Source organism: Urocampus carinirostris, chromosome 1 (assembly GCF_059441175.1).
Source record: "Urocampus carinirostris isolate Australia breed hairy pipefish chromosome 1, RoL_Ucar_1.0, whole genome shotgun sequence".
Classification (NCBI taxonomy): domain Eukaryota; kingdom Metazoa; phylum Chordata; class Actinopteri; order Syngnathiformes; family Syngnathidae; genus Urocampus; species Urocampus carinirostris.
The window spans coordinates 9454314-9469028 of NC_142349.1; the positions used below are offsets into that span (position 1 = coordinate 9454314).

A 14715-nucleotide genomic window follows, 5' to 3' on the forward strand; every position below is an offset into this window, starting at 1 on the left:
TGGAGAAATTCAACTATTCAGAAGAAGCCACAAAATACGCAAAAAAGTTTAGATCAAGTTCCATTTATTTAACAATACAGACTTATAGTCTACAGTTGATGAAGTCACAAAATTCTTCCCTTTTATAGGTTGCCCGTACTTTTATATTTTCAGTTTATTAAATACACAAATAAGCAGAAAAATAAGTAAATGCTGAAAACCAAAACATACAAAAGCTAAAAATTCAATCAAAGTTTCCATCTAAATGCATCATACAAAAAACTGTAGCCTGAAGGCATGTATCCTTTGATATTATTCCAAGACTTTTAAAATCAAGTGGTCAGTGAAAAAAACACATGTCCAAGTATGAGAAAACATAGTACCGAATGTCCAAGCATCCAGCTCAAAATAAAAACTAAAGTAAGATTATTTGATGCCTTAGACCACGATGCCAAAGATTCAAATTTGTATGTTGCTTTTCAAAGTCGTTTGTGCGTGTTTGCTTATTCGCTGCCCTCAGCTTTCGGTGCAGGAGCTACTCAAGGTGGACTGCAGCTTGTGACAAGAAGACCCACAGGATTCCATAGCCTTGTTGTTTCTGGAGAGTGGAGTTGATACAAACAAATCCAATTCATACGCACTTAAAGGCAGAAAAGTGAGAAAACAAATGACCGTGCTCAAAAGTCCAGACATTAAGCACCTTTTCGAATGTCCTCCTAAACAACTGAAGAAATTGTGAATATCACAAATGAAGACGACTTCAAAAGAATCGTACGACTGCTAAGATATGCTTTTTTGGTGCGCACAGCTTATGGAAAATGCTTGTCAAGCCCCTTATAAAAAGCATATGAGAAATGCAAACACAAAAGGAAATAGATTCATTTTTTCTTTTTTAATCGTGTCATTACAAAGCTGCTGAAAGACCAATATGCACATAACCGTTGATGGTGGCACGTGCACAGGACAGCACAAACGGTATCAAAGAAAAATAATTACCATATTCCACTGTCAGCAGTCTCAGAATTAGGAATTTTCTTCATAGTGTTCGATTACAATGTAGGGTACATTACTCACAACTAGAAAATACAGGGCTCTCTAGGAAAAACATTGAATAAAAGACTTTATGGATGAAAAAAGGATAAAAAGTGCATAATGATGTATAAAAAAACTTTTTCAAAGCAGTACCCGTAGACTGGCTTGCCAATCAAATTGTGTTCGGGCTATTTATGAGAGAATTAATGCTGCCAAAAGTTTTAGCTTGAATCCCCATTTACATTGGAGTTAAAGCTTTAACTCGCAAGCTGTTAAGCAGCTTTAACTTTTGAAAGCAGCTGTAGATCAAGAATTATATCATTTTTATTTCTTGAGTTCAAGCAACTTTGTCTTAAGTTTTGAGGAAACTCAAGCTTTGACGCAAGAGTTAAATCTGCTTCATGTGAAATGCTAAAAGCTACTTTTACTTCAACAGCAGGTTTGACTCTAATGTGTATACAACTAACCTATTTGTATGATAAGAATTTTAAAACGCTGTCCCTTTTACAGTCCGCCCCTTCACTCTGGGTTCTTTTTCTCTGTTGGTTCTCTTTTCCTTTTCGCTTGCCCTTAGCTTATTTGGTCACTCACTTACTTCAGTTTCCCTGTCTTGATTCCCCCACATTTTTTTTCCCATCACTACTTTTCGATACTCTGTCCCCTCGGTTTGTTAGCTAATTTGATATACCGTAAATTCCGGACTATAAGCCGCTACTTTTTGCCCAAACTTTCAACCCTGCGGCTTATTCAGTGATGCTGCCAATTTATGTAATTTTTCTAACGGCCGCCAGCGGCGCTCGAGTACAAAAGGTAAGATTTAGACCAGTGGAATATATGCGCCGAGGAAGACTGCAACTTCTTGGCTTGACTAGCGGCGAGAAATCTTTCACTAAAATTGGCCGCATGCGAAAGGCAACTTTTTTGCAAGTCTGCCAGTGGATCCTGATAGCGTGGGGCAGCATAAAAAAATGCACCATCACCAACGGGTTCCGAAAAGCCGGTCTGCTGCGAGTGAGGCTGCGGGAGCGTGGGACGACGTCTATATGACACCGTTTCTTTCCGACACTGAGGAAGACAACTTTGATGGCTTCAGTTCTAAGGAGGAAGATGAGGACGGTTTACCGTGATTTTTACAAGTACGGTATGTTTTTTAACAGACCCATTTACTGTGTTGCGAGCGGGTGTTGCTAGCGTGTTGCTACCATTAACTGCCCAGATGAAAGATATATTATTATTATTAAAGCTTTGAAAACTCTCTCGGTGTACCGTCTTTCTTTGTAAATATGTGTAACCATGTATAATATGTATTTGCAACTGTATATTTTTGTAATGAATTTATTTTTATTTATTTTGGACACTTATTCTGATATGTTTTGGACGGGCGAATTTAAAAGAAGGGGCGTAACAAACACGTGCTGACGGGAAGTGGGGACCGGTAAAGGTGAGTGTTTGTGGACACGGTGGACAATAGTGGATATATATTTTTCCCACCCTTACCTTTGGAAATATACACTTTTTTCTTTGGATTACTTTCAATGGGACCCGGACTCTGCCGGTCTGCATCAAACCTTAAGTACCGGTATCATTTTCTGTTAATTTTGCCGCGTGTGATTTTTGGACTGTGAATATCAATGAAGGATATTCAGTTACTATCGCGAGACTTAAAGTCGGGTCTGGGTTAATCTTGTGTTGGTGTTATGTGGGCGCATGCGGCTTATATACAGGTGCGGCTTGTGTAAGTACAAAATCGTTTTTCCTCTTAAAATGTGATGGGTGCGGCTTATAATCAGGTGCGCTAGTCCGGAATTTACGGTATTTGTTGTCCCATTCCAAGCACCATGTCCCAGTTCTCTTGGTTATTCAGTGTACCAAACCCGTGCCTGGCCTCCCTAATCGAGAGTATCGCTTTATGAACTTTTGGACTGTTGACTCCACGGCCTGGTTTTACTGGATCACAATACCTTTTGCCTGTCTATTGGATTATGTTTGTTTGCCTCTGGTGCTTTGGATACTGTTTCTTGGCTACCTGCCTTTCTGTGTAAAAATCATTGCCCAAATAAAGGACTGATTCCACATCATCCTGAGTGAGTTCATAATCGTTGCATAGATATACCGTAAATTCCGGACTATAAGCTGCTACTTTTTTCCCAAACGTTCAACCATGCGGCTTATTCAGTGATGCGGCCAATTTATGCAATTTTTCTAACGGCCGCCAGCGGGGCTCGAGTACAAAAGGTAAGATTTAGACCGGTGGAACAACTTCTTGGCTTGTGCATAAAATAAATTAGCGTAAACATACCCTCATCATGCAAAATGCAAAAAGAAAGGTACATCAAAAAATCCACCATCACCAACGGGTTTCCGAAAAGCCGGTCTGCTGCGTGACGCAGAGGAAGGCACAGAATCAGGAGTGGATGAGATTTCCAACGACAGTGACAGCGCGAGGGAGGCTACGGGAGCGTGGGACGACGTCTATATGACATATTAACCCAATTTATATTCAGCCACCATCCACTCAAAATATGATAATTCATAATATCTTTCCGAAACTGAAGAAGACGACTTTGATGGCTTCAGTTCTAAGGAGGAAGATGAGGACGGTTTACAGTGATTTTTACAAGTACGGTATGTTTTTTTAACAGACCTGTTTACGGTGTTGCGAGCGTGTTGCTACCATTAACTGCCCTGTCACGGGCACCGTTTGGGATGAAAGTTATATTATTATTATTAAAGCTTTGAAAACTCTTGGTGTACCGTCTTTCTTTGTAAATATGTGTAACCGTGTATAATATGTATTTGCAACTGTATATTTTTGTAATGTATTTATTTTAGACACTTATTCTGATATCTTTTGCACGGGCGAATAAAAAAGAAGGGGCGTAACAAACGCAGGATGACGGGAATTGGGGTAAAGGTGAGACCTGTTTGTTGACGCGGCGGACAATAGTGGATATATATTTTTCCCACCCTTACCTTTGGAAATATACACTTTTTTCATTGGATTACTTTCAACAGGACCCGGACTCTGCAGGTCTGCATCAAACCTTAAGTACCGGTATAATTTTGCCGGCTGAGATTTTTGGACTGTGTACTTTAATGAAGGACATTCAGTTTCAATCGCGGGACTTAAAGTCGGGTTTGGGTTAATTTTGTGTTTGTGCAACATTTTTTTAATGTGGGCGCATGCGGCTTATATACAGGTGCGGCTTGTGTAAGTACAAAATCGTTTTTCCTCTAAAAATGTGGTGGGTGCTGCTTATAATCAGGTGCGCTCTATAGTCTGGAATTTACGGTAAAAACAATGCCTTTTATTTACTTTTTGCTGAATAAAATAAATACTCATGAGCATATCTACTTCATCATAACTTCCTGCTTATAATTGTACAATGTTTTATACCTGGGAGCTGCCTGCTGATTGGCTCATTCTGTCACGCCCTTACCGGGACATGAAGGCCTCCATCACAGCCACGCTCTCTTTGGGAAAATAGTCCTGACGAACGGCGTGTTCCAAAACCTGCAGGTGACCAGCTACAACCAGAACAGGCTTTACTTTGTCCTCACTCTTGAAATCCAAAGAAGAAAAAAAAAAGATTTGTGGAAATTGAAAAGGTGTATTTAAATACAGTGAGGTAGATTTGCACTCACCTTAATAAGCCCGAGCAACACTAGCAGAGAGGACACAAAATTGTATCCGTAGCTAGACACTGAAAATGTTTTCTTCAGAAGGGCATCTGAGGAGAAAAAAAAAACAATTAGTGTAAGATGACTTTGTTTTTCTTTTAGCATTTAGGCCTGCAATGCAATAAATGTATTTTTACAGGTAAATGGTTAGGTCCTATAAAACAAGCAACAGACCACAGTAAGTGAACTAGAAGTAACAGAAAGAGGTAATTCACAAAAAACTCACCAGCACTTTCCAAGACAGCATTTTTAACTTCATTATTGTCCTCGTTGTACAATGATGCAATTTTGAGAAAGGCTTCAGCAGTTTTTCTTGCATCAGCCACATCCACCTGGCCGCAGGGAGATGAAAAAGGATTAAGTACTTTTCAAAAAAGTATCTCAGTTCATTTTGTACTTTGTATAGTAGTTAATAAATGTGAAATACTATGTCAAGGTTGTCCACACTGCTAGTGATTTGCTACATTCGAGTAGCCAAGAGATATCTATCTGAGGAATCAGGGATTGAAAAAGTCCAAGAGTCATTTGATCCTGAACAATACGAATCTTACTTACACCTTTACCTTTGCCAGTAAAGTATGGAGGACCAAAAGTGCCAAAATGAAATGAATTGTGTAGAAATAAATATACATTTTATTTATGAATGAAAAATGAACTTTAAAAACAAGATAAATAAATGTGTATTAATATATTGCATTAACTAAAAAAAAACTTGAGGCTGCAATCCATTGTCTACAATCCCTAATTGTTGCGATCATGTACAGGCAGAAGGCAACTTTTCCGGGAGGCGCGCCATTCTGACCCGCCTAAATTGAAATGCACGGTTGTGGTCACGATCCATTACCCCAGGTTGACTTTTGCTGAGAGAAGGGCGCATTATTTTCTCTTGGCAGGGGCCGCTCAAGCATGCCATTGTGGCCCGCCTAAATGAAATGCACCGATTTTGCTGTGATCCATGATTCCCAATTGACTTTTTCTGAGAGCTAGGACTAAGAGAGCAAATCTGTTTCATGTGTGTCGTTTTTTTTCCCATTCTTCACGCCTAAAATGAACAGCACTTGTGCGGCTGTGATCCATTATTCCCAGTCGACTATTACTTCGGAAGAACTACAATGTGTATTTGCCCATATTGCTGGAGGGTTCTGGTCCTCATTAACTGCGATAATGTTTTTGTTTCTTCAAAATGTTATTGCACTACTGTTACAGTGAACTATTCTTTCATTACACTATTATAATTTAGGCGAAGCTCTGAGCATTACAATGAAAATATTTTTGCTCATTTATCCTGAATCTTTTATCTTATTTTTCTCTATAAAGTCTTTATTACGAAGAGCCCCTACAATCCTAGGGGTTAAGGGATCCGTGAACGCTGGAGTGCCATGTCTAATCTCTTTGCATAAGATGTTTTACAACAATGATATCTATGACAATATAGACTATTCAATTCAATAAACGAAGGATTTCAGGGTGGAAAACAGGAGCCATTGAAAACTTTTGCCATAATGCAAAAAGATGACAGCTTCATAGAATGCATTGGAATGAGCACAAACACAAATATTTTGCCTAGAAAGACTTATTGATGGGTTTAAAAAGAGAAGCATATATTAAAACAAGAATTAAGGTCAGTGATAAAATACATTTGACCAGAAGCCAGAATTTGGCACCCTTTACCTGGGACATAAATCACTGTACCTCTTGCTCAATCAGTGTGGCTCTCCTGGCCCCCAGATTAAGCAGTTTATTCGGTGATGGGAAACTGAGAAAGGACGAGACGTCTGGCGGTCGTGGTGCTGACGGTGGTGTTGAAAACTGAGAAGGCAAAGTGAGAGATCAATTAAAGCATGCACTTTAAATAAAATTTGCAAGAAAGACATTTCAGTTTTTAATCAGAGGACATCAAGGTTAGGCAAAAAAATGGCGTTTAGTCAAGATTAGTCTCCCAGATTACAGTAAACCCTATTTTTTTCGAAGGGTTGCATTCTAAAAAGGACTCGCTAAAGGCAAAATCTCCCAAGTAGAAAACTTCATTTTTTGCAATTATAATATAGCCCCATGCGGAGGCAGATATTGCAAAGGTGTCAGTGTGGCGGGTGTCAGTGGCGACTCTGGATGCACGTAAGGATCTGTGGATCTCCCCAGCTGGGGTCTCGTCCGTCTGGTGGTGCGCATGGCAAGTCACCTGGTGCGGACCAAGGTAATCCAACTGTTTAATTGAGAAATAGCATCGCGATAGCCCGGGATGGGTGTTGACGTTATTTAATTTCTTCCCAGTGCTCTAGGTGTCAAAGTGAACAAAGAGCAGGTAAAAGGCAAGAGTAACTGTTAGTCAATCAGAATGCAGAACACAATGCACAGACACCGCTTAATCACCAAACTGCTTAAAGTAAACCGCTATTTTTGTGTTTTTCAAAATCATCACTGGACTAAAACGAATAACTCATTCTTAATCAACACATCAGGCTTAATGAACGGTCCATTCACATCAACACCTCAAAGTACCTGTTTTCCCAATTCTATGTGCACCGTTAAATTTGTTCTACCATGTGTAGGTACAAATATGCAGTCAACATGCCTTTCCAAAGAGTTATGGTATTACTTCGTGCAGTGCATTACCAATAACGAGCCTCCACTAAGGTAAATCTGGGCATATTATAGATAATCATATTTTGAGGGGATGGTGGCTGAATATAAATTGGGTTAATTTGGATTCATAATCAGACGTCTTTATTAATTTAAATGCGCAAACAATACTGACAAAGAGTCGACAATTTGTAAGTTACCTCGTCATTCATTTTATGGGTAAGACACTGCACAAATCCTGTTGTGTAATGCAAGCTATCAGTGCCACGCAAAGTAGTCAATGCTCAGAGAGGCATGGGTGTAAATCAGAAGCGTGAATTGTTTGTGGCACTCGACATGTTGTGTTTACAAAAAAAAGACAAAGAAAAAAGAAAAGTGGGAGAAATAAAAGACCACTGTTTGACCAGTTCACATCAATCTTTGTGTTTCATACAAACACAAATTGGGCTTTTCATTGAATTAATAAAGAAAAAAAATACCCTGTGAAAATTGAATTAGCATTCTTTTCCTAAGGGGAATGCAGAAACAGATTACCTTGGTGCCAATGTATTCAGTTTGTTCCTCATCTTCTTCCTCCTGCTCCTCCTCCTCCTCCTCCTCATCGTCTTCCTCTTCTTCATCCACCTCATTATTTTCATCCTCATCCTCGTCTTCATCATCATCCTCCTCCTCCTCCTCCTCATCATCATCATCATCCCCTGGTTCACCCTCATCATCACTAAAAAAGAACAAACATTTTTATTATCAACAAGCTTGTGTTCTGAACATTTAATCATGCCCATTTCTGCTTACCTGAGCGATGCCAGAAGTCCGGCCATTTTGTTGCCTTCCATGAAATCCTTCAGGGCTTTGCAGCCATCCTCTCCCAGATAATTACCTGCAAAACACAAAATCGACTTGGGCATGTTACATGTCATCACCTCAAATGAAGATCTTAACAGTCATAATCACTGTGTCAAAGCTTATGTCTTTTCACTTAAATGTTTTGCAACTGCTGTCTAAAATAATACCATTTTATTTTTCAAGTTTTTTTTTTATTTCTTCGAGAGTTTTTACATCAAAATATCAGCTTATCAATGCTTAAATCTATTTACAAGCACAATTGGTGTTATAGGCATTAAATCCCCCATAAGATCTATATATTTTAAACAGAACAAACTAAATCATGATGAAGCAGGTAAAAGTAAAGGCAAACATCTACATGGGTTTACCATTTAAATCCAGCTTTTCAAATTTTTTCTTGTTTTTGACTGCATGGGCAACAGCAAGTGCAGCTTCTTCAGTTATCTCTCCAAATGACAAATTGAGTTCCTGTATAACATAATAGAGAACTTGGTCAGAAAGGAAGTATAGGTTAAGCAGATAGAAGTAATTCGCCAAAGCCATAGCAGTTTTGTCTAGAACAAAGCATGAACGGCCATGTAAATGATCACCAACATGTCGTGTCTTCGTGGAAATCTAGAATTACCCATCCAATATCATCCCTTTGACAAAGGTTGCGTTGCGGGGGCTTAAGCCTTAACAGGAAAGCCCTGTCCCGAGCAACTTTGGCCACCTCAGATGAGGAGTTTTGACGCGTTCCCAGGCTGGACATTGTCTCTCCAGCGTGTTCTCTGTTGTCCTGTGCCTGAAACCCCTCACTAGAGAGGCATCCAAACCAGATGCAAGAGTCACCTCAAGCCACTCCTCTCCATGTAGGCAGGACCAGCGGCTCTATTCTGAGTCTCCCAGATGATCGCGCTTTTCACTTAATCTCTGAGGAAGAGGCTGTACTATCCGCCTGTACAATTTTGGATGCTTGTGTTAGGAACCTCATTCTTTTGGCCAGGACCCACAGCTTGTATGTACCCTTGGGAGAGGACAGGAAGGCTGAATGTCTGATACATTGAAAACTTTTCCTCCCGACTCAGCTACACTATGACAGACCCAAAACAAAGTCTTTGTGAAGGCAGATGCTCCACCGATCTGGTTGTCAAAATTCTCCCTATAAGGGCAGTATCTCTTACCCAACTGGAGAGGGAAAGCCACCTTTTTCTGATTGAGACCCACAGTTTTACATTTGGAGGAGCTGATCTTCATCCCGCTTCACACTCGGTTGTGGCCAGTGCAAGTGAGACTTGAAGATCACAACTCAAAGTTAACGGCATCACAGAACATTGCAAAGAGTAGAATTGCAATGCTGAGGCCATGAAACCGGACCCCCGGTTGCATCCATAAAGGTTGTGGACGGTATCAGAATGGCTACCATGGCTGAGTCCAACCCTCACTGAAACAAATCTGACTTATGTCAATGCAGGCCAACCTTGAAGACAGAGACAGAACGTCCCAAATCAAACAGTCCTGACAAAATACAATTGAGTATCTTCTCTAAAGCCCTGAAATATATTTTTGGGCTGAATGGGCAGACTCTAATGCACCTTTGAGGACACATCACAGCCTTTTAACTCTTCCACAATTCCACAGCTAGGACAGAAACCTCCTGAATCAGAGATTGACCTCCTGACAGACCCTTATCCCCTAAATAGGAGTTACCAATGAGACTGAGGAGTGTTATCACTTTATATTTGCAACAAAACTTTCAAACCGCTTTCTGTCTGCCAATGAAGAGGTACTGTCCCCGATGTCTATGTGATGCAAAGGCACGTCAACAACGATAGCCCTTCAACATCTGGAGCCTTTAGTTTAGAAAATCCAGGAGCATCCAAAAGCAGTCCAAACTTTGTTTTTCATGGCCTCAAAAGAACTATGAGAAGTGAATTCCAACAACAAAACACCCCCTGGGTTTAAGATGGAGAGTGTAGTATTTGTCAATCTGTACTCAACAGGTCTCACTGTCATTGTCTATGTGAGCATTGACGACTCCCAGTGGAATGAGGGAGTTCCCAGGGAGAGCCTTCTCCAGCACACCCTCAAAGGACTCCAAGCAGGGTGGCTACACTGAGCTGCTATTTGGTACAAAAGGCTAAAGTAACCGTTAGGACGCTGTCGCTGCACCCAAAGGCGTAGAGAGGCTAAAATCTTGTCTACTGAGGTGACCCCAACTTATAATCAAAATTTAAAAGAAAACCTATGTATGATTGTCAGACAGCAGAATTGTAAATATGTGATTAACAAAAAACATTTATTTTTTTTGTTGATGTACAATGAAAGTTGATAGCGAGGTAGATTGAATTGGTGACACTAGTAAGGGTGAGTTCAGCTCGCACCTTCAAGATCGGAAGTCCTTCTGAAACGGTTTCAGCAATGGCTATGGCTCCAACTGGACGCACCAAACAATCGCCAAAGTTTATCACCTGGATGCTTCGCAAATGTTTGAGGGCCTGTGAATGACAAACATAGTTGACATAGACCCCCAAAAATTATGTCAACACTCTTATCTGTGTTTTAGATTGGACATTGGGGAGGCTGATTTAAAGCTTGTAGATTGCTGTGGACCTTCAAATAAGTACAACAAAAGTGGATTGCCTTATACACAATAAGTTTATTATTAAAATAAGTTTAAAATTGTTATTTATGTTGGTGTCCCGTTTACATTTTGTGGGGGAGAACGTCCGAGATTTTAAGTATCTCCCGATCTGATAAATTGTCAATGCAAGAAAAAATAACATTTTACAATCACGCACGCATACACGAATGTTGATTTATATTTTATTACTGGGCAATTCTGTGAAAATGGTTTGAAAAATCCCACAAATAACTAAAAGTTTTACTTTATACACTATTTTGAAAGTTTGATGAGGCATATTGAACAATCAAATGTTGCCCAACTCTGAATCTGTATTTGCATTTACTTTTTTATATACCACATGGCGGCTATCGATAAATATTGAGACACAACCGCCGTGTGAACAACCCTCTCCACATCCCTTTGTGTCTTTTACCAAAAGTATTTGTTTTAAGTCATCAATCCAACTACCAAATAGCATTTGCATCTCCCACTTTCATCAACCAATATTTGCCTGTGTCATATATTTTAAGCCTACCTGAGCCATGGCAATGGCACCCTTCTCTGTAAAGGTGTTGTCATTGAGATTTAGGGTGCGCAGGTTTGGATTGTGCTGTACGGCAGTAGCCAGGGCTTTCACTCCTGGGTGATTGATGCCATTCTGGGGCATGTGTATTTCTTCCAGGCTGCCCATTAACTAGAAACAACAGCAATAGTTGTTAGACACTCACACAAACATTAAGAGTGATAATATGTAACACACTGAAAAGGTCCTCTTGAAAATGTAGTTGATTGTTTAACCTCTCTACCTGGAATGCTTGAGCAAGAGCGGTGGCACCTTCATTCTCGAGACGATTCCTCCCGGCAACAAAAACTTTTAAGCTGAGGGGAGGACCTTCTGCACTAGACTTTTTATGGCACTCGATCAGTGAAGCAGCCAATATCTGTGAGAAACATGAAATTTGCAGAGAGGTCGTTACAAGTTCTAATTTCAATGGTCTACTGCATTATAAAACTTTATAATTACTGCAGGTTTATAGGGCGTTAACACTCATTTCGATCATTTTGAAATATTAGTACTATATTTTATGGTGACAAGAACTAATACATGGATTTTTTTGCATTTAATATGTAAGAACTAAAATTTATGCACAAGAACAATCACTTAAAATGAACTGAGCCTCGTTAAGGGATAAGTGTTTTGGATTACCTTTCCCCCCCCAATACCCATGCCACAGTTGTTGAGTCGTAGTTCCTCCAGGGTATAGCAGGCCACGCTTTTGAGCAACAGCTCGATACCCTTCACGCCGTCTGGACCGAATGCGTTGTCACTGAGATCTAAAAGAGTCAACTTGGCTCCCGCCAACATTACTGCATCGCCCAAAGCATTCTTTGACAGTGAGAGATGAAATATTGGGACCTTGTAGTGATGTGAAAATAAAGCATCAAAGAACAAACTAGTAGGATAATGCCATTACCAGAGCAGGTGGGATCTCAGAGCGGAGGCGCCCAGTAAACATGTCACTCCAGTAGCAGCGCTGAAAGAAACAAACTTTGTTGCTGTGAGCAAACCCATCAAAATCATGATGGAATTTTGGGGAGCTTTAAGTAATCTCAAGTTACAGCCATTGTGATTTTAAAGGAGAACAAATAACTTTAAATTAAAATCTAGAGAAATTAAGAGTCTATGTACAAAACCTTAAACTGGCTTTTTGTCTCGAGGGCTTTGGCGATTGCTTTTGCCGCCTCAACGCCCACGGTGTTTCCCTCCAATCTCAAAGCTTGGAGACCTTCAAAGTTCTCAATGTCCTTCAAAATCTCTTCAACTGAAGTTTGGAAATGGAAAATTACAAAGAACAATGAAAGAATACAACGACTGGGATGTGTTTCTGTAGATTTTTTTTCTTGGCAGAATGATGGAAATGTTATAATGTCAAACCTGATTTTGAGTCATCCAGCTTTCTTCCCTGTCCTTTGTAACTCAGCTCCCCTTCTCCAACTCCAGCTTTGGCCAAGGAGTCGGCCAACTGTGAAACAATATCTGTTGCCATTTGGCAGGCTGGGGGTAAAAAAAAAAAACAATCGTGAATTTTACATTTTGCACAATGACCAGCGTTATCCCACAAAACTGTCAAAGTCTATATTATACTACCAGGTACACAAAACCCATTGTTTGACATTAACAATAAAATAAGAAGCAGGTCTTTAAGAGTTCTATGACTTGTGTTACTAAAGTGAACTTTCACATCTAACATATAAGTCATCTCATTTGAAGCAATCCAACATGGTTCAATCCACCTTTGCTCCTGGCCAGATCTCTGGCCATTTTTTCTACTTTTTGAATGTTAGCCACATTTTTACAATTGACATGGGTATCTTTGCGCTGCCAAATAAAGAAAAAACAACAATTTATCACCATGTGCTCAGGTTTCGGTTCTATGTTGATTTGAAAAATAATAATAATAAAAAAAAATTATATATATATCAGACCTAGTGACCAAATTGATTTACATTTTTGTGGTTTATCAGCTCAATTGATATACATTTTGTGGTTCATCAGCTCATTTTTGTCAATACACAATATATCCCAAGTAAGGCTTTAAAGAAAAAATATATATATTTTAATTACATGATGGTAACATTGATTACTGTAATCTAAATTTGTGGACATTGGTATTGATATAAGACATAAATGGCATTTTGTGTAACCATTGTCCTTCTAAAATTTGAATAAGAACAAAAATCGACATGTGGCCATATCTAAAAAGCTTGACTTGACAGAGCAAAACCAATGTAATTTCTGGATTTATAACCCAAGTCAGCTGAAAAACGCAGACAACAAATGTATTGTTGACCTGCGATGTAATTAGCATCCATGATTATTCCAGACTCCTCCACAAATCCATCATCACAATGTAATAAAATACATGTTAGCAAAGAGGGCATCCTTGAGTTTGAGAAAGGAGGAAAATATTATATGGAGACATGCTGTGTGTAGGGAAGATGTCCTTAACCGAACCATAGATATTTCTCCCCTATGGAGCAAAGTCCCCAGTGTATGGTTGTAGAAATGATCACCTTTCAGCTTGGGTTAATATATATCTCTCGTGGCAACAATGGAAGTAATTTCCCAACAAATCTTAAATCATGCATTGCTTTGGCAAATCGATTTGGATCGCCACCAGTTTGAAAACCACTGTTGATTTAGAAACTTGGTGATGGATCGAAATCAATCGTGCAAATCAAAATGTGTTGGGATAGAAATATGTCACGAGCAAGTGCGTGATGAAATACGGATACAGGATACAGTACTGCTCATTGATAACTAGCGTTTTGGCAATTATAGAAAGGGGGAGGGACAATACAACTCGGCATTTAATTTTTTTTCAAACTAGATCATCATGTTCAATATTGATTTTTTTTTTTTTTTTCAAAAACACATACGCGTGATTAGCAAATATATGCTAATAGTATGGACACATCATTTCACACCTAAAGCGACCTTAGTATGGCAACAGTGAGTCAAATATCTCGATAACTGATCAGTTGGTCGATATTTTAACGTTAACGTCATTACGTCGAATCCTGGCCATTGACATCTACTGTGTAGCACCGTGGTTTGGCCTAAGCTCCATTTACCGATACAAACCTACTTTTTAATTCCACAAAGGACGTAGGAATGTCAAAACAAACCAAGAGTGTTATTATCATACTGCAACTACTCACTAAATTCTCCAAATTGTGAAACTTCGTAAATCGTGTACAGATGACTCTCCCGCTCGTTCGCAATGTTCAAACAACTGCTGAAACACGCCACAACAAACTGCTTGACGACTCAAGATTTGGTGGTCAAGGGATTTGGAGTTCGAATGGCCTACAAATGTGCGCTCGGGTACTATCTTCAAGCTTCAAAACATGAATATGTCTAGGACAGGGTGACTAAATTCTGATTCAAAGAGCATTACCGCAAACAATTGCGGAAGACTTCTTTCACAAGG

General features: G+C 39.5%; 1 protein-coding gene across 3 annotated transcripts; it reads right to left on the reverse strand.

The window, feature by feature from the left end:
- Positions 1–47: 47 nt before the first annotated feature.
- Positions 48–14695, reverse strand: LOC148373460 (ran GTPase-activating protein 1-like). 3 transcript variants are annotated; one of them, XM_088325346.1, is made up of 16 exons: positions 14444–14694; positions 12657–12776; positions 12416–12543; positions 12196–12255; positions 11928–12107; positions 11527–11661; positions 11256–11414; positions 10479–10592; positions 8484–8583; positions 8065–8149; positions 7807–7990; positions 6385–6501; positions 4919–5024; positions 4657–4742; positions 4452–4573; positions 48–577 (listed from the first exon to the last, which is right to left on the reverse strand). In XM_088325346.1, the coding sequence occupies exons 2-16, from the start codon at positions 12766–12768 to the stop codon at positions 496–498; spliced, it is 1770 nt and encodes a 589-aa protein (XP_088181472.1). In that variant the 5' UTR covers positions 12769–12776; positions 14444–14694; the 3' UTR covers positions 48–495. The 3 variants fall into 3 exon arrangements, with proteins under 3 accessions (XP_088181472.1, XP_088181541.1, XP_088181616.1); XM_088325415.1 differs by having other exon boundaries at positions 4409–4573; positions 14444–14693; XM_088325490.1 differs by lacking the exon at positions 12416–12543 and having other exon boundaries at positions 14444–14695.
- Between the last annotated feature and the right edge of the window lie 20 nt (positions 14696–14715).

Bases quoted from the DNA above. Each gene is read 5' to 3' on its own strand.
- LOC148373460 (XM_088325346.1), bottom strand. From the start codon at position 12,768: ATGGCAACAGATATTGTTTCACAGTTGGCCGACTCCTTGGCCAAAGCT. The intron at 12,544-12,656 runs GTTTGACATTAT...TCCAAACTTCAG, and splicing joins GCTGGATGACTCAAAATCAG to TTGAAGAGATTTTGAAGGAC. The intron at 4,574-4,656 runs GTGAGTGCAAAT...TTGGATTTCAAG, and splicing joins TGTTGCTCGGGCTTATTAAG to AGTGAGGACAAAGTAAAGCC.